At 63.6% G+C, this 20,118-nt stretch overlaps 2 protein-coding genes across 2 annotated transcripts; one reads left to right on the forward strand and one right to left on the reverse strand.

Moving 5' to 3' along the window:
* The first annotated feature begins 593 nt into the window (after positions 1–593).
* VWCE (von Willebrand factor C and EGF domains) lies at positions 594–7,322 on the forward strand. The gene is made up of 20 exons (XM_059826087.1): positions 594–703; positions 1,276–1,370; positions 1,444–1,533; positions 1,793–1,921; positions 2,009–2,125; positions 2,206–2,322; positions 2,541–2,669; positions 2,765–3,090; positions 3,168–3,261; positions 3,328–3,410; positions 3,677–3,764; positions 3,892–3,977; positions 4,141–4,258; positions 4,953–5,038; positions 5,231–5,327; positions 5,493–5,575; positions 5,755–5,845; positions 5,942–6,024; positions 6,736–6,826; positions 7,198–7,322. The coding sequence occupies exons 1-20, from the start codon at positions 594–596 to the stop codon at positions 7,320–7,322; spliced, it is 2,238 nt and encodes a 745-aa protein (XP_059682070.1).
* A 1,996-nt stretch (positions 7,323–9,318) lies between these two features.
* LOC132318456 (pepsin A-like) lies at positions 9,319–12,366 on the reverse strand. Its single transcript, XM_059825894.1, has 9 exons — positions 12,311–12,366; positions 11,846–11,993; positions 11,021–11,138; positions 10,721–10,839; positions 10,417–10,616; positions 10,054–10,170; positions 9,825–9,963; positions 9,558–9,650; positions 9,319–9,468 (listed from the first exon to the last, which is right to left on the reverse strand). Exons 1-9 carry the CDS (start codon positions 12,364–12,366, stop codon positions 9,319–9,321), a joined length of 1,140 nt encoding a protein of 379 aa, XP_059681877.1.
* Between the last annotated feature and the right edge of the window lie 7,752 nt (positions 12,367–20,118).

Raw genomic sequence — 20,118 nt, forward strand, 5'->3', positions numbered from 1 at the left:
CACCGCTGTGCGGGTGTCCCGCAGCATCCCGCGCCCCTCTCCCCGCCGGGTGCACCCCACCGTCCCGGCTCCACTTTGGCCCCTTTATCTGCTGCGTGCTCCTCTTTGGTGGGTCCCCGTGCAGGGCTGGGAAGGCGGCCCAGTGCCGCCAGGAGGAGGAGGAGGAGGGGTGGGGAGAGGCCATGCCGGAGCTTTGCCAGATGTGGGAAAGGAGAGAAGGGGGGACGCTTTCGCTGCTGCTTCCCGCCGCATTGGGGGGACCCCCCTCCCTTCCCCGTCCTCGAGCCGCCACGCTCCTGGCCGGCATGCAACCGCTCGCCCCGGCCAAGCCAACCAGTCTTGGGGCGAGCATCCCCGGGCCAGCGCGTCCCCCCGTGCCGCGGTGGGTGGGGAGCCGGGTGCCGATGGTTTCCCCCCGCAGCGCTCCCCGCTCTCGCCTCCCTCCACCCCCCGCATTGTTCCCGGCCTGGCGGGCGGGAGGAGGAGCAGGGCCAAGGGCCAGCATGCGGTAGGCGCCCGTGCCGCCGAGGCAGGCAGGAAGGCAGGCAGGAAGGCAGGCGCTGGGAGCGTGCCGCCGGCCGGAGCCGCCTGTCATGTTGGTCGAGCTGCTCTTCCAGGCTGCCTGTGTGTCCCTGTTCCTCCCGGGCGGCCAGGGCAGGGTGTATCCCGGGAGGAAGAAGCCGGCCAGCTTTGCCGTGGAGAGGTAGCCGGGTTCCCCCCCTTTTCCTTCTCCTTCTCCCAGCTACACCTGGGGACGGTGGCGTGCCGAGCCCAGCTCCGGCCATCCGCCCCCTCGGCTGCCTTTGGGGCTCCGGCCGTGCTTCCCATCCCGGCCGGAGGGGCTGGTGCCCCGCGCGTCCCTCCCTCTGCCCCGGGGTGGCCGGGACCAGGGGAGCGTGACCTTTGCAGGGGTCCTGCTCCCCGCATCTGGGTCCTGCTCCCCGCGTCCCGCTGGGGGACGTTTCTCCCCCGTTACCGTGTGCTGGGGCGTTTGGGCAAGCTGGGGCATGGTCCTCTCCCTCTGTCCCACCTCGTTTTGGGGTCACGCTACACCCCGGTTCGCCCCGTGCCTGCCTCCCCCTTGATCCACGCCGTGCTCTGCTGCCCGGGATGGGGTGGCCGTGGGCATGTCGTGACCGCTGCCGTGTGTCCCCCCCGTCCTCGCCTTCCCAAGGCGGAGGGCTCCCCGCCGGCTGAAGGAGCTCCCCCGGGACCTTTGCTCTCTGCCCTGGGGGCTCGGGGCAGGGTGGCCTCAGCCTCTCGTCCATCACGCAGGCGCCGCGTGGGGCCCCACGTCTGCTTCTCGGGCTTCGGCAGCGGATGTTGTCCCGGGTGGATGCTGGCTCCGGGCAGCGGGCAGTGCACCCTGCGTGAGTACGGGCTCTGGGGGGGCGGACGGGGGTTCCTCCCCTCCTGACGGCCGCCTGTCCCCGATCCCCGCAGCGCTCTGCTCCTTCGGCTGCGGCAGCGGCTTGTGCATCGCCCCCAACCTCTGCTCGTGCCCGGATGGAGAGCAGGGCATCACCTGCCCAGGTACCCACCCGCTCCCGCTCCCGGTCGCGCCGAAAGCCGGGACCCGCGGGCTTTCCCGGCAGGGCACGTTGCTCCTTGTCACCTCTCCCTGCAGCATCCCCCGGCGCGGTCCCCGTCCCTGGCAGGGGTAGGAGTGCTCCCAGGGCAGGGTGCAGACCCTTGGGGATCTGGGGAGCGGGTGCTGCGGTGCAGGGCTGGGGTGGGAGGGTGGGTGCTGGGGTGGTATCGGTGCCCCGCGAACCCCCCGTCCGTGTTTCAGAGCCACCGGGGACGTGCGGGGAGTACGGCTGCGACCTCTCCTGTAACCACGGTGGGTGCCAGGAGGTGGCCCGCGTCTGTCCCCTTGGCTTCTCCATGGTGGAGACGGCCAACGGCATCCGCTGCACCGGTGAGCCGGGATGGGGAGGTCCCGGTGGGACGGGGGGTCCCGGCAGCAGCGTCCCCCCCATCTCCAGCTCTCCCCTTTTGCTCCCAGACATCGACGAGTGCCTGAGCGCTGCCTGCGAGGGTCTCTGCGTCAACACCGAGGGCGGCTTCGTCTGCGAGTGCGGCCCCGGCATGCAGCTCTCCGCCGATCGCCACAGCTGCCAGGGTGCGGGGGACGGAGGGCCGGGCAGGGGGGGGCAAGCGGGGGCCAGCTGGGGCTGCCGACCCTCAGCCTCTGCCCCCCAGATACCGACGAGTGCCTGGCCACGCCGTGCCAGCACCGCTGCAAGAACAGCATCGGCAGCTACCGCTGCTCCTGCCGGCCCGGCTACCACCTCCATGGGAACCGGCATTCCTGCGTGGGTGAGCGCTGCGTCCCGGCCCCCTCTTCCCTCTCTGTGCCAGGAAGCCCAGGGGATGGAGGTGGCCATTGAGCCCATCGCCACGGTGCTGCCGCCTTGCCCTCGTCCTTGCGTGAGCCGTGCTGGAGGGGACGGCTCGGTGCACTGGGTCCCCCCTAAGCCATTTCCCGGGGTGCAGCACCTCCTGCCCGGGCACTGACAAGTCCCTGTGTCCCCTAGATGTCAACGAATGCCGGCGGCCGGGAGAGCGTCGAGCCTGCCAGCACGCCTGCCACAACACGCCGGGCAGCTACCTCTGCTCCTGCCGCCCCGGGTACCGGCTCAGCGGCGACAGGGTCTCCTGCGAAGGTATCCGGCTCCTTCTCCGGGCCAGGGCTGGGAGCGGAGCGGGACACCCCCGGCTCCCTGCCTGACCCAAGTGATGTCTATTCCTTCCTTCCTAGGCTACCCCAAATCCATCCTGGCCCCTTCGCCCATCCTGCAGTCCCTGCAGCATCCGCCCACCCTCCTCCTGCTCCCTCCCGGCTCTGGGGGACCCCTCCTGGTCCCCAGGGGCTCCCCCTCGCCCCACCTCCCTGCCGCAGCTCCCGGTACCCAAATCCCTTCCTCCTCTCCCGCCCCGGCGTCCCCAGCCACCGAGCCATCCTCGCGTGCCGTGGGAGCCCCCGCTACCTCCGCCCCATCGGCCCCTCGCTGTTGGTACCGGGGGACCCGCCGGGAGCCCGGCGCTCGCTGGACGGAGCCGGGGTGCCGGAGCTGCGCCTGCCAGGTAAGCTCCCCATCCCATCCCATCTCTCCCCGCCGCACCAGCCTGAGGTGGGGCTGAGCCGACGCGTGCCCTTGCAGGGGGGACGAGTGCTGTGCGAGGCCGTGAGCTGCCCCGTGGTCTGCTCCCACCCGCTGCCCGCCCCGGCCGGGGGCTGCTGCCCCAGATGTACAGGTGAGTCCCGGTCCCCCCCCAGCCCCACTGCCCCGGGCGGCCCCCCCTGACCCGCCTGCCTTGCAGGCTGCCTGCACGAGGGGGTGGCCCGGGCCGAGGGCGACGTCTTCTCCCCATCCGATGGGAACTGCACCGTCTGCGTCTGCCTGGTGAGCCCCGCACCATCCCGGGGCGGGATGGGGACAGGAGCATCTCCCTGCATCCCCGCTCGTCCCGGGGCGGGATGGGGACGGGAGCATCTCCCCGCATCCCCACTCGTCCCGGGGCGGATGGGGACGGGAGCATCTCCCCGCATCCCCGCTCAGCCCGGGGCGATGGAGCGGGATGCACTGGGGCAAGTGATGCCCTGGCATCATCCCCCCATGGCGGGGAAGGGGTGCGCTGCCCCGTGACGGCCCCACACTCTCCTCCCCAGGCTGGTAATGTCTCCTGCATCTCCCCCGAGTGCCCCCCGGGCTCCTGCCCCAGCGCCTCGCCGGCTGATTGCTGCTCCTGCCAGCCAGGTGGGGCCCCCGGGACCCCCAACCCTGGGGCGTAGGGACCCCAGGGCTCTGCTGGGGACGGGGGTTCGGCAGGAGCCGTGCTTCGCTCCCCTATCCCAGCCCCGGCCCTGCTCTTTCTCATCCCCAGCAAAGTGCAGTTTTCGGGGCCGCACGTACACGCATGGCGCCCGGTTCACCCTGGACGGGGACGACTGCACCACCTGCGTCTGCCGGGTAGGTCTTGGGGGGCTGGGGGGTCCCCAGGGATGCTCCAGGGCTTCCCCGCACCATCCTGCTGCGGGGATCCAGCCGTGGCTCGGGGCTGAGGCAGGACGGGTGGGCACGGGGCTGGGTCCGGCTGTGGGGCCAGTGGGTGACACGTCCCCGTTGTCCCCAGGGCGGCGAGGTAGAGTGCTCCTTCGCCCCCTGCCCCGTGCTGGACTGCCCGCAGCACCAGCGGCACCTCGGCCCTGGGCAGTGCTGCGTCACCTGCCGGGACCCCCCGGCCCCCGCCGGTGAGCCCACGCTGGGGGGCACCCGGGGACGGGCAGGGTGGGATGGGGGGCAGAGCTGGGGACGGGGAGGGGGGGATGTGGGGGACAGCTGGGGGACAGTCAGGACAGGATGCAGGGGATGTCTGGGGATGGGCAGGGTGGGAGGTGGGGAATACCCAGGGATGGGGAGGGTGGGATGTAGGGGACACCTGGGGATGGGGAGAATGGGATGTGGGGGACACCTGGGGATGGGGAGAATGGGATGTAGGGGACACCTGGGGTCAGGGAGAACAGGATGTAGGGGACACCTGGAGATGGGGAGAACAGGATGTAGGGGACACCTGGAGATGGGGAGAATGGGATGTAGGGGACACTTGGGGATGGGGAGAATGGGATGTGGGGGACACTTGGGGATGGGGAGAATGGGATGTAGGGGACTCCTGGGGATGGGGAGGGTGGGATGTGGGGGACACCTGGGGACGGGGAGGGTGGGATGTGGGGGACACCTGGGGACAGGGGGGGCAGGGGAAAGTGGGGGAGCTGGGTGTGGGGCTGCACGGAGACTGGCAGGGTATTTGGGGGGCTGCACAGCCATGGGGTTTGGAGGTGGGGAGTGGGCACAGGACGGGTCCAGCAGTGCATGCACACGCCTGAGCGTGCATCAGGAGGATGACGACGGGCTGGGGGTGCCCCTGTCCCCCTGTGTCTCCCCCAGGTTGCTTCGTGGATGACAATGGGGTGGAGTTTCCCGTCGGACAGATCTGGTCTCCGGGCGATCCCTGTGAGTTATGCATCTGCCAGGTGAATGAGAACCTGCTCTGCTTCACTCCTCCTACCTGCCCCTGCCCCGGCGCACGGCTCCTGTCCCCCTCTTTCCCTCGGGATGCCGGGCTGCTCGTGGCCGTGGTCCCCGGCAGCTCCCCGGCCTCGTGGGCTTTAAACCCCGCGGTTTTGGGCAGCCCGAGGTCTCTGTCAAGTGCTTCTCCCCTGCAGTCAGATGGCTCGGTGAGCTGCAAGCGGACGGACTGCGTGGAGACCTGTCCTTACCCCATCCGCATCCCTGGGCAGTGCTGTCCCGACTGCTCGGCAGGTGATGGGGGTGGTGGGTGCTTGTTGGAAGGGTGCTGGCTCCACTGCACCCTGTCTGCATCCCCTGCCCACAGTCCCGGGCAGGATCAGACCTGGGCTTAAGCAGAGAGGTCTCTTGGGGGTCCCCAACCAACTGGGGACCCTAATACCCCTCTCCTCCCCGCAGGCTGCACCTATATGGGAAGGATCTTCTACAACAACGAGACCTTTCCCTCCGTCCTGGACCCCTGTCTCAGCTGCATCTGCCTGGTGAGGGCTGCGCCGGGGACCGCCAGATGATTTCGGCTCCTGCCCCGTGGGCTGAGCCCCAGTTTTTTCCTCCGTTGCAGGAAAAAGCTCCCGGGCGTTTCGGGGCTGCCCCCTTTTCCCCAGCCCACCCCGGCGGGCGCTAACGCCCGGTCCTCGCGCGTCTCTCCCGTCTCTCGCAGCTGGGCTCGGTGGCCTGCTCGCCCGTGGACTGTGCCATCTTCTGCACCTACCCCTTCCACCCCGAGGGCGAGTGCTGCCCCGTCTGTAACGGTAAGAGCTGGGGTGGGGTGGGGGGCAGCAGGGACCCCCGTCCCCCCGCCCGCTGAGCCCCCCACCACGCGCTGAGCGCTGCCTCGCTCCCCGCAGACTGCAACTACCAGGGTAGGAAGGTGGTGAACGGCCAGACCTTCACCCCCGAGGGACAGCCATGCACCCGCTGCACGTGCCAGGTGAGCGGGGTGCCCGTGCGCACGGGGTGCCCATGCCCGTGGGCTACCCATGCCCATGGGGTGCCCGTGCCCACGGCATGCCCCTGCCCATGGGGTGCCCATGACTATGGGGTGCCCGTGCACGTGGGGTGCCCGTGCCCATGGGGTGCCTGTGCCCACGGGGTGCCTGTGCCCACAGGGTACCCATGCCCATGGGGTGCCCATGCCCACAGGGTGCCCGTGCCTGTGGGGTGCCCGTGCCCGTGGGGTTCCCATGCCCACAGGGTGCCCGTGCCCATGGGGTACTCGTGCCCATGGGGTACCTGTGCCCATGCAGTGCCCATGCCCATGGGGTGCCCATGCCCATGGGGTGCCTGTGCCCATGGGGTGCCCATGCCCATGGGGTGCCCGTGCCCACAGGGTGCCCGTGCCTGTGGGGTGCCTGTGCCCATGGGGTGCCCGTGCCCACGGGGTGCCCATGCCTGTGGGGTGCCTGTGCCCATGGGGTGCCCGTGCCCATGGGGTGCCCATGCCTGTGGGGTGCCCGTGCCCATGGGGTGCCCGTGCCCACGGGGTGCCCATGCCCATGGGGTACTTGTGCCCATGGTGTGCCCATGGTGTACCCATGCCCATGGGGTACCTGTGCCCGTGGGGTGCCCGTGCCGGTGGCAGAGGGGACAGGGGAGGGGATGGCGGGGATGGCTCACCCCCACCTTCGCCCCTCGCTGCCAGCTTGGGGAGGTGAGCTGCGAGAAGAGGCTGTGTCCCCACTCTTGCGCAGAGCCCGCCGCGCTGCCCGCTGCCTGCTGCCCGCCCTGCCAAGGTAACGGGGTGCCAGGGTCCGGGATGCCGACGGCGGGGTCTGGAAGCTGGGGGGGTCCCCGGGGGAGAGGCGGGTGCTAACCAAAACCATCTCTCCGTTAGCCACAGACGTCCGGCTCCCGCTGCAGAGCAGCGACCTGTCCCTGTCCCCATCCCACGAGGACTCACCCACTGGCACCCCACACCCCAGCCCCCCCGTATCGATCCGGCCCCCCCGCCACCGCCTGGCCCAGCTCCTGCTCCCCAACACAGCCCCCCTCGGCCCCCCTCCGGGGAGTGCAGGGGTTGGGGACCCCCCTCCGACCACGCTGAGCCCCCCCGGGCACCCGTCGACAGCCGCTCTGCCCCCTGACACCCCCTCTGAGGCTGCAGCCCCCCCCGGTCCCAGAGGCAGCCCCGGCTCGAGCCCTGAGGCTCAGGGACCCCCCGGGGACACGGACCCCTCTGCGGTGCCATCGGCCAGCGGGGAGAGCCCCGGTGGGCACGTGGCTCCCTAGGGCCCAGGCGCCATGCGTGCCTGGCTCAGGCGTGAGGAGGAGGAGGAGAAGAGGAGGAGGAGGAGGATGAAGAAGGAGAAGAGGAGGGGGTCTGCAGGACCAGCAGGCCTGGCCCACCGGGCTCCTGGGGGGGTGGGTGGCTGGGGAGCGGGTGCCAAGCAGACAGGGTGGGCAACAGCATCCCCGCTCCCACGGGTGCATCCCTATTCCCACGGGTGCATCCCCGCTCCCACGGGTGCATCCCTAATTCCCACGGGTGCATCCCCGCTCCCACGGGTGTATCCCTACTCCCACGGGTGCATCCCTATTCCCACGGGTGCATCCCCGCTCCCACGGGTGCATCCCCACTCCCACGGGTGCATCCCCACTCCCACGGGTGCATCCCCGCTCCCACGGGTGTATCCCTACTCCCACGGGTACATCCCTATTCCCACGGGTGCATCCCCGCTCCCACGGGTGCACGGACACTGCCTCTCTCGGGCAGAGGCTGCGCGGTCCCCATCTGCCCCAGGGTGCTGGGGTCCCCCAGCCCCTCACCGCCCCACTGAGGCAGGACTGTGGGGCAGGACCAGCCACCCCCCACCCCCTGCACCCCCCCCGGCATTCTGGGCGCAGGATGTGGGACTGGGAGATGCTCCTGGCCGGGTTGGGGTGCCCCGTGCCAGCCCCCAACCGCAGCACGCACCCCTGGGGTGGGCACTGCCCCCGGCTCCTGGTGTGGGGAGGGGGCGAGCTGCCCCCCCTGCCACCAATAAAGTCACCCTGGTATTTATTCCCCGTTCCCCTGCTCCTGCTTGCACCCGCCGGCACGCCGAACCCAGCCATGGGGCTTTCCCTCGGGGGGCTTTGGGGTGAGTGGTCCCCTCGGGATGATGAGAGCTGGAGGTGTCCACCCTGAGCGGGGTTTGGGGACGGGGGGACGTGCCCTGTGCCGGTGGCAGGAGCTGGGGACTTCGTTGCAGCCGGACGGGACTTCTGCAGGCGGAGGGAGTGGAGGGGAGAGGGGTTTCTGGGGGCTGACACCAGATTTTGGCTGCTCCCGGTCGAGACTTTCCAGGGGCTTGACCGGAGCAAAGTGCCCAGTCCTGGGAAACACTTGCAAGGTGCTGAGGCTGGTGCTGCCGCTGCGAAGAGGCTCCCGGAGCGTGGCTCTACCCAGGGAGATGGTGAAAAGACAGGTCCATGCTTCCCGGGAGCATCACGGGGGTTTATCCAGGCAGTGTCCAGCAAGGAGAGACGGTGATAAGCGGCACAAAGCACCCCCAGCACCAGGATGGGACCCAGCGCCACGGCAGGCACCGTCCCCCAGCCCCGAACGTGGCATCGGGTGCTGGCAGGGGCAGAGCCGCAGCCACGCTCCCATCCTGGTCCCTTGCGGTCCCCCACACCTTCCCCATCCCACCCGGCCACCGCCAGCCCCAGCAGCCACCGCCACCTCACGGCGTGCCCCGTGGCGTTGTGGGGATGGAAAGCAGTGGCCCTGGGGCACCCACTTTTACGTGGGGCTGCGCGGAGGCATGCCCCAGCTTCGGATGAGGAGCACCGGCTGCCCCGATAAAGCCTGCCTGGGCGCCCGGTTGGCGGCACGGCTCTGCCCCGGGCAGCGTGGGGCTCTTCGTGGCTGCGGGCACCTCCAGCCCCGGGTCTGCACAGGCGCCGGGGGTGTTTGCGGGGCCGCGGGCATCATCAGGGTGCAGGCAGGGGGTGGCTCTGCCTGCGGGGTGAGGCTGGCACCCAGGGTGGCACCCCGTCTGCCCGCCTGCCCACCCACCGGTGTCCATGCCCAGGGACGTGGCGGCAGCGCCGGGGCGGCCGAACCAGCCCTTCCCAGAGAGACGAGGCACAGGGGGGCTTCTCCAGTACTTTATTGTGCTCGGTGGCCATGGCAGGAGGGGACGGGAGCGCCGGGCAAGGGTCAGCCCTGCCAGCCACCCAGCTGGGGGTGCCAGGGCAGCGGGGCGCGCTGCCTGTCCCTGTCCCCGGCACGGAGGCACGCTCAGGGCAGCCGGGACAGCCCCACCATGTTGTTGGCCCTGTTGAAGATCACATAGTACTCGCGGATGAAGACGTCCCCCAGGATCCAGAGCTCGCCCGACTCGGTGGGGACGTCCATGCCTTCGAAGCCGAGGCTGCAGTACCCGTTGCTCTGCAGCCAAGGACATGGTGGATGGTGGTTACCAGCTGCCGGACCCCCCCAAACCCCCTCAGTCCCCCCCTCCGCGGTGGGATGCTCACCTCCATCACGTAGGCACTGGGCGGCACGGGGAAGGCTTTGCCGTTGATGTGGAAGACGATGTTGGGCAGACTGCTGACGGCCTTGCAGCTGATCTGGGGGGGGACGGACACGGTGGCCGGTGGGGGTCAGCGGCCAACCCGAGAGGGACAACGTGCCCCAGGGAGCAATGGGGACCAGTGCACCATGGAGCAGCCCCGGGGTCCCTCTGGGTGCCCCGCAGAGCCCCAAATGTCCCCAGAGCCCTGCACCATCCCCTGGGGCCTCACCTCGCCACTGGAGCTGGCGTCGAGGATGCCCAGGATGGTGCTGAGGGCTCTGTTGGGCACGGCCAGCAGCGAGGTGCCCGTGTCCACGATGGCCTGGCAGCCGGAGAAGCAGGCAACGGGCTTCCCGCTGATGGAGACGCTGGGGAGAGGGGTGGGGGGTGAGCAGCCCCCAAAACACCAGCTGGGGGGCAAGGGGAGCCACCGAGCCCGGGGGCTGCGCCGGGACTACCTGTCCATGGTGATCTGCCAGTAGGTTTCGGCAGAGAGGGGGATCCAGGTGATGCCGTTGATGGTGTAGAAAGGGTCGATGGCACCGAAGAGGACAAAGCTGCCGCTTTGCCCGTCCCTGCAAGGGGGGAGCCGTCAGGTGGGGGTCCCACCCCACCACCACCACCCCACTGGCAGTGCCATCACCGAGGAGTGCTTTGTTGCCATCCTCCTCTGTTGGTGCTGATGCCGGCAACGGCGAGCCATGTACCCCAGGAGCCACGGGGCGTCACGCCACCGGGGAATGGTGCCGGAGCCAGCCCCGGTGGGAGGGAAATGGGAGAAAATTCTCAGCAAGGGTTGGGTGGCTCCAGCCAGGGCTTACTTGCTCAGGTAGACGGAGAAGAGGTCCTTGGCCACGAGGTCTTCCATCATCATGTTGTCAAAGACGGGGGTGGCTCCGGAGGAGGCGATGCTCGGGAAAGCCAGCCCCAGGATGCCATCGAAGGGGGTGTAGTAGAAGAAATCGCCCGGCTCGGTCTCAGCCAGCCCGAAGATCTGGTTGATGACCTCAATGTCCGCGACCTGGTCGGGGAGATGGGGAGAGGGAGAGGGGCTTGGTTTGGGTGGGGGCGGTGCCCCGGTGTCCCCGCTCCCGTGGGATGGGGGGCTGGTGCGCCCCGCCTTACGGTGACGGTGTCGTAGCCCAGGATGCCGGTCATGCTGCCAGTGCCGTAAGCGATGTAGAGGGTGTCGTTGGTGCCGACGAAGGTGTGGGAGTCTGCTGGGTTGAAGCGGTTGTGGTTGCCTGCAGGTAAGGGAGGGAGACGGTCACGGTCCGTCCTGTCATCAAGGACCAAGGATGACCCGCCAGCGCCTCTCCCATCACCCAATGTCCCTTGGGAGAGACAGGGCAGAGCCGTCCTCGGCTCCCAGCCATGCCAGGGGCTCCTGGAGCCCGGCCGGCCGCAGGGCTGCTGGACACCTACTGCAGGCCGGGCTGGTGCAGTACACGGAAGGCACCCACAGGTTGGAGGAGCCGGTGTCAAAGACAACGGTGAACTCCTGGGGTGGGGTACCGATGGAGATGGTGCCGAAGTACTCGTTCTGTCAAAGGGGGGTGGGTAAGGGATTAGTGGGATGGATAAGGGGCTAGCAGGATGGATAACAGGCTAGCGGGATGGGTAAGGGGCTAGCAGGATGGATAACGGGCTAGCGGGATGGGTAAGGGGCTAGTAGGATGGGTAAGGGGTTAGTGGGATGGGTAAGGGGCTAGCGGGATGGGTAAGGGGTTAGTGGGATGGATAAGGGGCTAGCAGAATGGATAACGGGCTAGCGGGATGGGTAAGGGACTAGTGGGATGGATAAGGGGCTAGCGGGATGGGTAAGGGGTTAGTGGGAGGGGTAAGGGGCTTAGGAGGTTGGGTAAGGGGCTTAGGGGGTCAGGTAAGGGGCTAGGGGGTCAGATAAGGGGTTAGGGGGACAGGTAAGAGGTTAGCGGGATGGGTAAGGGGCTTAGGGGGTCAGATAAGGGGTTAGGGGGACAGGTAAGGGGCTAGTGGGTCAGGTAAGGGGCTAGCAAGATGGGTAAGGGGCTAGTGGGTCAGATAAGGGGTTAGGGGGACAGGTAAGAGGTTAGCGGGATGGGTAAGGGGCTTAGGGGGTCAGATAAGGGGCTAGGGGGACAGGTAAGAGGTTAGGGGGATGGGTAAGGGGCTTCAGGGTCAGGTAAGGGGCTTAGGGGGACAGGTAAAAGGCCAGTGGCCCCGTGGGCTGCCCCGCCGGTGCCAGCCCCTCTGCCCCGCCATGCTCACGTCCAGGTAGTTCTGCAGGGGCTCGGCGGAGATGCGGGCGGGGAAGTACTTGGCGGCCGGGTTGTAGGGGTGCTGCCTCAGGTAGGGCTCCAGCAAGCCGCGCTCCTTCAGGGTCTGCCGCAGGGACTTCACCCTCCTCAGAGGGATCCTGGGGTGCAGGGGAGAGGGGAGCCGATCCGTCACCGGGAGCTGGGAAGGGAAGTGCCTCGGGGGGCGGTGGGTACCCCCGCCAGGCGCTCGCCCTGTGCCTTGTCCCACAGCCCCTCGTGTGGGACCCGGGGTCCGTCCTTGCTGTGGGGAGCCTCGGCCACGGCAATGGCTGGGGGGGGGGGCTGCAGGTTGTCCCTCCATCCCTGCTGCGTGCTGGGAGCGCGGCAGTCACCCCGCTTGCCTCCCCCAGCGTGGGTGCTGGGGGTCCTCGGGACCGCGGTGGCTGTGTGGGCACCCCGACACCCCGGTGCTCACCTGGGGGCAAGGCACTGGGCCAGGGCCACCAAGCCGAGGAGCAGGAGCAGCTTCATGGTGGCCTCTAACAGCCAGCGATCGAGGTGAAGAGACGCACCGAGTATGCCACCGGCCCCAGCCCAGCTCCTTATATCCCAACCACGCTTGTTTGGCTGGCGTCCCCGATAAGAAAGGCAAACGGCTCCGGGGGCAGTTATCACAATGTCCTTAACGGAGACGGAGGCGGGGGAATGTCAAGCTGAGGGCTCTCCATCTTCGCTGGGGTCAAACGCCGCGGCCGGGGCGCAGGGATGCTTGCGGCAGGCTGGGGCTGGGAGAGGAGCACCCTCCAGTTAATCTGGGTCCCAATGGGGGACGTGGGGCTGGCGAGGGGGACGTGGGGCTGGCTGCGGTCATTTCTGGGCATTTCAACACCCCCCTGGCTGACCACCCATGCATTACACAAGGTGACAACACCGCTGCGGCGGAGGAACCGCAGAGTAAATCACGCACCATTAGATAAAAGCACTTTTTTTCTGGTTGGTTCCATCTGGCCGGGGTAGCCGCTGCCGCCGCAGGGGATGACATTTTCCCCAGCCCCAAGGGAGCTGCGGTACGAAGGGTCCTGGGGCTGCTCTGGACCGTCCTTGCCCTGCTGCCACGAGCAGAGTTTCTGTCTGCAGGGGTTTGTCAGGGTGGAGCCGGTATGGAGATGCGGGGCTGGCACGGGAACACCGGTCCTTCGGGGTCCCCTGGTCCCCCCCAGCCCCTCGTTGGAGGGTTTGATCATGGGGGTTGCAGCCTCGTGCCCCTCCTGCCAAGCTGCTGCTGTCCTTTGGGGGGGCTGGGGACAGCTGGTGGCCCTTCGCTGCTGCCCCGAGCACCCCGGGCTGCCTTGGGGTGCCCACCCATGGGTGGAAGCCAAGCCCCAGTTTCATCGTGCACCTGGGCTGTGGCTGGCATGGGGTTTGCACAAGGGGCTCCACGAACCACCAGTGCCAGGGGCTTGGTAACGACGCTGGCGTGAATTTGCTTTATCTTGCACCAACATCCAACGGGCAAACATGGTCGTTCCTCACCGGCTTTATCCGTTACAGATGCCGGCTCCTGTTAGATCAACGCAGCGCGTCTCTGTCCGCTTTGCCCCGGGGCTCTGGGCGGGGAGGTGGAAGCCCATGTCCTCCGTCTTCCACCATCCTTGACCCCTTCACCGAGGCTGAGCCGAGCTGCTGCCTGCAGCCCCCCGCCTGCTCCCCTGCCCCGGGGCTGGGGTCAGCTTGGGCAGAGCTGAAGGAAGGAATCCGGAGGTGAATCCAGAGCTGAAGGAAGGAAGCTAGCAGAGGAATCCAGCTCAGAATCACAGATCATGGAATGGTTTGGGTTGGAAGGGACCTTGGAGATCATCTAGTCCAATCCCCTGCCATGGGCAGGGACACCTTCCACTAGACCAGGGTGCTCCAAGCCCCGTCCAACCTGCCCTTGAGCACTTCCAGTGATGGGGCAGCCACAACTTCCCCGGGCGACCTGTTCCAGTGCCTCACCACCCTCACGGTGAAGAATTTCTTCCTAATATCTAACCTAAATCTACCTTTTTTTAGTTTAAAACCGTTACCCCTCATCCTATCACTACACTCCCTGATAAAGACTCCCTCCTGGTCTTTCCTGTAGCTCCCCTTTAAAAACTGGAAGGTCTCCCCGGAGCCTTCTCTTCTCCAGGCTAAACAACCCCAACTCTCTCAGCCTGTCCTCATGGGGAGGTGCTCCAGCCCTCTGATCATCTTCATGGCCCTCCTCTGGACCCACTCCAACAGGTCCATGTCTTCCTTACGCTGGCGCTTCATCCGCCTCCATCCATCCCAGGGCCGCCTGCGGAACTGGGACCAGCTGGAGGAAAGACCAGTTCAGGATGCCGATGGTTGAACGATACCAAGGTCGCCCGCACTGGGCTGTGTCAGAGGCGCCCGGCGCTGGACCAGGCGTCCCAGCCTCCGTCACAGCATCACGTGCGTGAGATGCGGCTGCTGGCACGGTCACCTTCTCCTGCGCTTGGAGGAAAACAAAGCCAGACCCTGCGTCGACGAGCTGGGGACCAGCCTGCCCGGAGGCACCATACGGGCTGGAGCTGGCTTTCCTCCCTTGGTACCAGTTTCAACCCAGCTCTGAATAATAAAAGACTTGAGGATAGATGCTAAATTGCACCGGGGGAATGAAATGAATAAGAACCTGGTAGGATCTGATGGGTGATGTTGGGGGAAAAGGGATGAAACATCTAATTCTCCCTGAGTGAAAGGGAAGATGTGGTGCGTTCGGTTTGGGGGTGGGGGGCTCTGGAAAAGAGAAGGTCTTGGCTGACCCCCAAAATGGAAAGTCTGGACCTGGCAGGAAGCCACAGCCTGAAAACCCTGCGGGGAGCGTTGGCATCGTGTTCCCCGCTGGATCCAGTCCGTGCCTGCAGGTAGCTGTAAACTACAAAGAAAAGAAGAGATTAGACAACAGCATCTACTTCACCCTTCGCTCCCTCGCTCCCCCGGCCCCGCGCAAGGCGGCGGCGCGTGGTGATGAATACGAGCTCAGGTGAGGAGCAGCCCTAGCGAAGAGGCCGGTTCGTTACAAACACGTCCTTGCTGCGCTACACGTGGAAAACATTTATTTGTACAAGGTTACGGGAGCAGAGCGCTCGAGGACGTGATCCGTCGGCGGGGAAGCTGCCGTAGCCAGCTGGGACTGCCCCGACGGGCTGTTGGATTCCATTTCTTTCCCCCAACGCACCGGGGGTCTGCACGCAGGGAAGAGGCTGTTCTTGCCGGGCAAAGCCTCTTCCTCCGCAGCACACAGGGAGTTTCACTATTCCACGGGGACGGCTGGCACAGGGGCTCGGGGTGATTTCCCCAATATTAGGAACAGCTGCTGCAAATCCCGTTGGTATATAAGGGAGATTCAGAGCTGGGGCTCACCGGTTTGCCTGCTTCTTGCTGGTTGCCCTGTGCTGGGAGTTCTTTGCAAGCTTCCTTGCACCTTGGTGCTGGTCCTGCAGAGCCCGACCCCTCCGTGGCAGTGCTTTTGGGGGACGGTTTGGAGAGCGGTCAAAGCCGATTCTTTCCCACCCATTTGTCCTCCAAGGTCTGAGACCCGGGGCTTCCTCCGGAGAGGCTGCTCAGGAGCTGCTCGTCTTGGCATGCGCTCCACGCCGGGGCAGATAACGCCGTAGGAGGTCCACAGGAGCTGGTGTGGGCTGCGGGAGGTGGTGGCTGGAGCTCGGCAAAGCCAGTAGCCACGGGCATGTGTCGGTGCGGTTCTCGCATCAGAGAGCCTGCGACGGAGAGGAAGGTCCTGCTGGAAGGTGGAAATGGTCCTTGGTTCAGCCCCAGAGTGGGGAACGGGAGGTAACCGGTGGGTGCGGGCGAGGAGCGATGCGGTAAGTGCCCCCTCTCCTCAGGTGGGATGGAGGTCCTGGTGATGCCGGGGTGGACGTGCCTCTTTTTGTGGGAAAGGCGTTAGCTGGGACATCGGTTCAGCAGAACGTATCTGCTCAGGGTGGGGTGATGTAGGGGTGAGCTGCCTCCAAGGTGTGCTTCTGCACCGACGCTCCTGCATCGATTTTGGTAAAGAGCAGAGAAACTTCTCTGGGGAACGGAAAGCTGAAGGGCAGTAACGTTTCAGGTGCTAAATTCTTCCTTCGGAGCAAGTTAGTGAGTTGGGCTTCGGGGACTGAAGTCTGGACTCGCTGTCACACCTTGCTTCAACCCTGTCCCCCTTGCTTTTGGGGCTGCTCAGTTCTGTGCCTTTTTTTTTTGCCAGAACATTAGAGGAAACGAAAATGACACGTTTTTCAAGAGCTGTTTATCAATTTAATTCTTTTTTTTTTGCCAAACAGTCAGCACATTCAGACATAACATAAACCTCTTTGAGCACAGAAGGCAGGGACTAAGCTGTGCTCTCATGGCAAAGAGGATGTTTGGGGTGAATGCTCTCCTTGTGTTTAAAAAACAAACTGCCTCATGCTCAGGACCAGTGTTTGATTGAAATGTAACTTGTTTTGTAATGTTAGGGAAATAGAACTTGGTTTATTCTGTAACTCGGTCACCCTGACAGCGATGGGTTTGCCAGCACCTATAAAGCTCCCTTGCCCAGAGCAGCAAACGGACTAGAGAAGCTCCATGTGCGTTAAAAGGTACGTCCCGTGTCTCTCTGATATACGGATATACGAGCTGGCCTCTTCCGAACACCCAAACCGTATCCCAAATTCAGGGATTGTATCGTGTCATGAAGACTCGAGGCAATTTTCCAACCTTTTACCGCAGACTGCACGCAATGGTTGCTGAACACAGAGCTCCACGTGCAAAGTTGTGATCGCTGAGGATCAGGATTTCCTTTTTTCAACGAAAAGAAATAATTTGTCAAATTATGGGAAGTTTTGGGATGAGCTCATCCTTCTGTCAATAGATCCCATCACCAGGAGCCAAGGAGAAACTGTGTATTCAGCCAGGTCTTGATTTTTGGATGTATCGTTATACACAGAATGAAGAAGTTGTGGAATTCAGCGCCAGAAAAAAAAATAAATCTCAGAACAAACATTTAGCACCATTAAAGTCAAGAACAAAAGAAATGGGGGAGGATGGAAAAGAATCACTTTTAGGGTGCGAAATGACTTTGTTACGGCTACGGAGACACTTTCTCAGCTGAGAAACCCTGAAGAGCACCCGATGGCTAGAGGGAAGGTTTACTGGCAGGTCAGCCAGCCGCCCGCCCTGGGCACGGCACAGCTCTCAACACGGACTTGGCATCGTCGTTCCCTTCAATCTGGATGGCTGATTCCTAGGGGAAGGATTTTGCTGGAGAAACACACAGGCTTGGTCTTTCCTGGAGCTGAAAGTGGTAGTGGCTCATGTTGATGGCTCCAGAGATAAGGGTCCTCTCCTTCCAGGATCCGGCTCTTGGTCCTGATCCCCCCGGGCAGGTCCACTGCAATGAGGCGGCTGAAGCCGGCTGCCTGGCGGGACAGCTGGATTTCATCCCTCTCCTCTCGCACCGAGCGTCCCTGTGCCGGTGACAGCGTGACTCCATGGATGCACCTCCTTCCCGAGCCCTTTCCACCCAGGCTCCCTTCAGTCTTTATTATGACGGTTTTCAGAGCCCCCTGAGGAACTTCAGACCTTTGGATTTTGGGGGCAGATGTGGTGTGACCCATCTATCACTTAACACCCTTCCAGCCTCATGCCCTGGGATGGGGCGGGGGGAAATCCGCAGCACAAACAGCTTGGTGGGTTCATCGTGTTGGTAAAGATGGGGATGGCTCCGGGATGCCATCAAAGGGGTCGTAGAACAAAAAGGAGCCAGGCTCAGGCAACGGTCTGGTTGCTGACCTGGATATTTCCAACCTTGGTAGAGAAATGGAAGGAACGAGACACGCTGGATTCTGGAAAAATCTGCCCTTTGCCCCCAAAGGGTGCAGGGAACCCCGAGGAAACTCAAAACCAAGCTGCGAAGAGCTCGAAACGCAACTCCGCTGCATCCCCACCGCGGCGGCGAAGGCGGCTGAGGGGAAGGCAGGGAGCGGGCAGTGCCTGTGGCACACGGTGGGGCACCAGCTGGGTGCTGGGTAGAGGACTGGGTGCCCAGGTTGGGTGCCCAGGTTGGGTGGCGGAGGGTGGCCGCTCTGTCGTAGCTCTGCTCGGCGGCAGAGGGCACCAAACGATGCGGAGATCCCCGCTGCATTCTCCAAAAGCGGATGAAGACCAGCTGGAGGGATGGATCCCGCAGGCTTTTAGTTCTGGTTTGCCGGTTCCTGATACAGCTGTGGCTGGGTTAGGATTCCTGTTCAATAAAATCCCCAAAAATTTATGCTTGGGTCCAGAAAACAGTGATGTTTTAACGTCTGTTGTTCCGATGTCCGAGTAAGGCTGGATTTGACATGCAGAGGCTCTGCCTGGGCTCACGATGAGCTTGGGCTATGCAGAAGCATTAAATGACTCCTACGGAGCACTAAAATAAAGCGGCCGGTGGCCCCAGATGGGCTGGTCGGTGGGGGGGGACAGCTGGTGGCTGAAGTGGTTGTGGTTGACTGCAATGGCAGAAGAGCCGGGTGGTGACCTTGACCCCCCCTGCAAAGAAGGGCCACGGCTGAGGCGGTGCGGGACTGGTGACAGGACAGTTTTATGCTTTGCTGCTTACAGTGATTGGCAGGAATTCGTCTGGGAAGAGACAGTCCCTCTAAAGGCTACGTGAGATGCGCTGGAGGGAACTCAGAGGATTCCCTGAGCAATCTAGGGCATGAACAACAGGAGGTGGGCACCTCCAAAAGCTCCCTTGGCTCTAAGATGGGCCCTGAGCGGCAAATAAATCAATCCCTCTGTGTGGATCCCTGTCAGGAATGCAACGGCTGCCAAGGCCAGGAGACTCGTTGCAAATTATCCGATCGATCCTGATGGCCGGGTGCTTGAAAGTCTCAATGGGAACTGTACAAGATGAGGCAACAACACTTAGGATGCGTTTAACTGCCACAGGGCTCACCCCCCGGGTCAAACAGGACCGTATAGGAATTTTCAGGCTTTCTGTATGGCAAAGGACTTTGCTGACTAAGCTCAGGAACCGCCTTAACTTTATCTGTGCAGGCTTGAAAAGCTCAACCTGAAAAAAAAATCACCTTATTGAGATATACCTTATCTTAGCAACCGCAGATTAAGGAAGCAAACTTGTTTTCCAGTCCCTGTTCCTGGTCTTTCCCGTTCCTCCCATCAAGGCATTATCGTAGCTCACACAGTTGCTTTATCAGAACCGTCAGATGAAAGGCGCAAAGGCACAGAGAGGAGAGAGGTCTGGTTTGAGGCTCCTGAGGTGTCAAACCCCTATGATTTGATATAAAAATATTTGATTATCAAGGAAGCCCCCAGAGATGTAGCCTGATCCTTGCTGAGCCGGTGGTGGGTGGACTTCTGCTGGGGTGGGACCTCTGGGTGGTCAGACCAGCTCTCTCTACCTGCTGTGGGTGATTCCGGAGGGTGACTAAAACCTTTGGCAGCCTCGGTCTGTGGTTGCTAAATCAGCGAACGTTATTCTCTGACCGGGCTGCCTAGATAGCGGCTGGACCACATGGACCACAAAGCTTCCTAGTTGTACAAGGGCGAGTGCAGAAAGGGAACCGGTTTGATTGCGGCTCGCTTGTGTGAGAGGCGAGCGGCGGCAAGCCGACAGACGGACAGGGTTAGGTCTGCGACACGGTGCTGAGAAAAGCTGAGAGAAACGGTACTTTCTGATAAACTCCCGATTCAAAGATGGGTGGGATTCTGAGAAAGGCTCTTCTGCCGTCTGAATCCTTCCCCCGCTGAGGAACACAGATAACATTGTCTGAAAACAAAGAGCATCACATTAAAAGAAAAAAAGAACAGCCCTATCATCATTTTTTTTTCTCCTTCCATTGGGAAATGCTTCAAATTTCATTTGACTTCTGGGTTCAGAAGGAACATCGAACCAAAACCACAAATGAACTCGGCCAGATAACAAACCAAAGGTGAAATGTGACACAGGATCAGGGTTGCTGAGATCAACCCCTTTGCACGCGAGGGGTTTTTTTAACCTCTTGCTGATTGTATGTTAATTTACTCTCTAATCTTACATTGCCACCCTCCACTTCTGAGCCCAAGGAGCTGCAAACAACATCAGCTGCACTAACGAGGTCCTGCATCGATAGCAGACTCCCAAAAGTTTCCATTGCACTCCAAAACACTTTCTGGATTACAGCTTCATTTCCTCGGGGCAGTAAGACTTCAAACTGAGCTAAGCTGCTCCAGAAGCTGGCTCTGTAGCTGAATGCTCCTTACCGAAAACATTTT

This window comes from Gavia stellata, chromosome 17 (assembly GCF_030936135.1).
Source record: "Gavia stellata isolate bGavSte3 chromosome 17, bGavSte3.hap2, whole genome shotgun sequence".
NCBI classification, from domain to species: Eukaryota; Metazoa; Chordata; class Aves; order Gaviiformes; family Gaviidae; genus Gavia; species Gavia stellata.

Excerpts from the sequence above, each read along its gene's own strand:
- VWCE (XM_059826087.1), top strand. The coding sequence starts at position 594 with ATGTTGGTCGAGCTGCTCTTCCAGGCTGCCTGTGTGTCCCTGTTCCTC. Across the intron at positions 1,534-1,792 it reads GCAGGGCATCACCTGCCCAG|AGCCACCGGGGACGTGCGGG; the intron begins GTACCCACCCGC and ends TCCGTGTTTCAG. Across the intron at positions 2,323-2,540 it reads GAACCGGCATTCCTGCGTGG|ATGTCAACGAATGCCGGCGG; the intron begins GTGAGCGCTGCG and ends TGTGTCCCCTAG.
- LOC132318456 (XM_059825894.1), bottom strand. The coding sequence starts at position 12,366 with ATGAAGCTGCTCCTGCTCCTCGGCTTGGTGGCCCTGGCCCAGTGCCTT. Across the intron at positions 10,840-11,020 it reads CTGCACCAGCCCGGCCTGCA|GCAACCACAACCGCTTCAAC; the intron begins GTAGGTGTCCAG and ends CCTTACCTGCAG. Across the intron at positions 10,617-10,720 it reads TGGGCTACGACACCGTCACC|GTCGCGGACATTGAGGTCAT; the intron begins GTAAGGCGGGGC and ends CTCCCCGACCAG.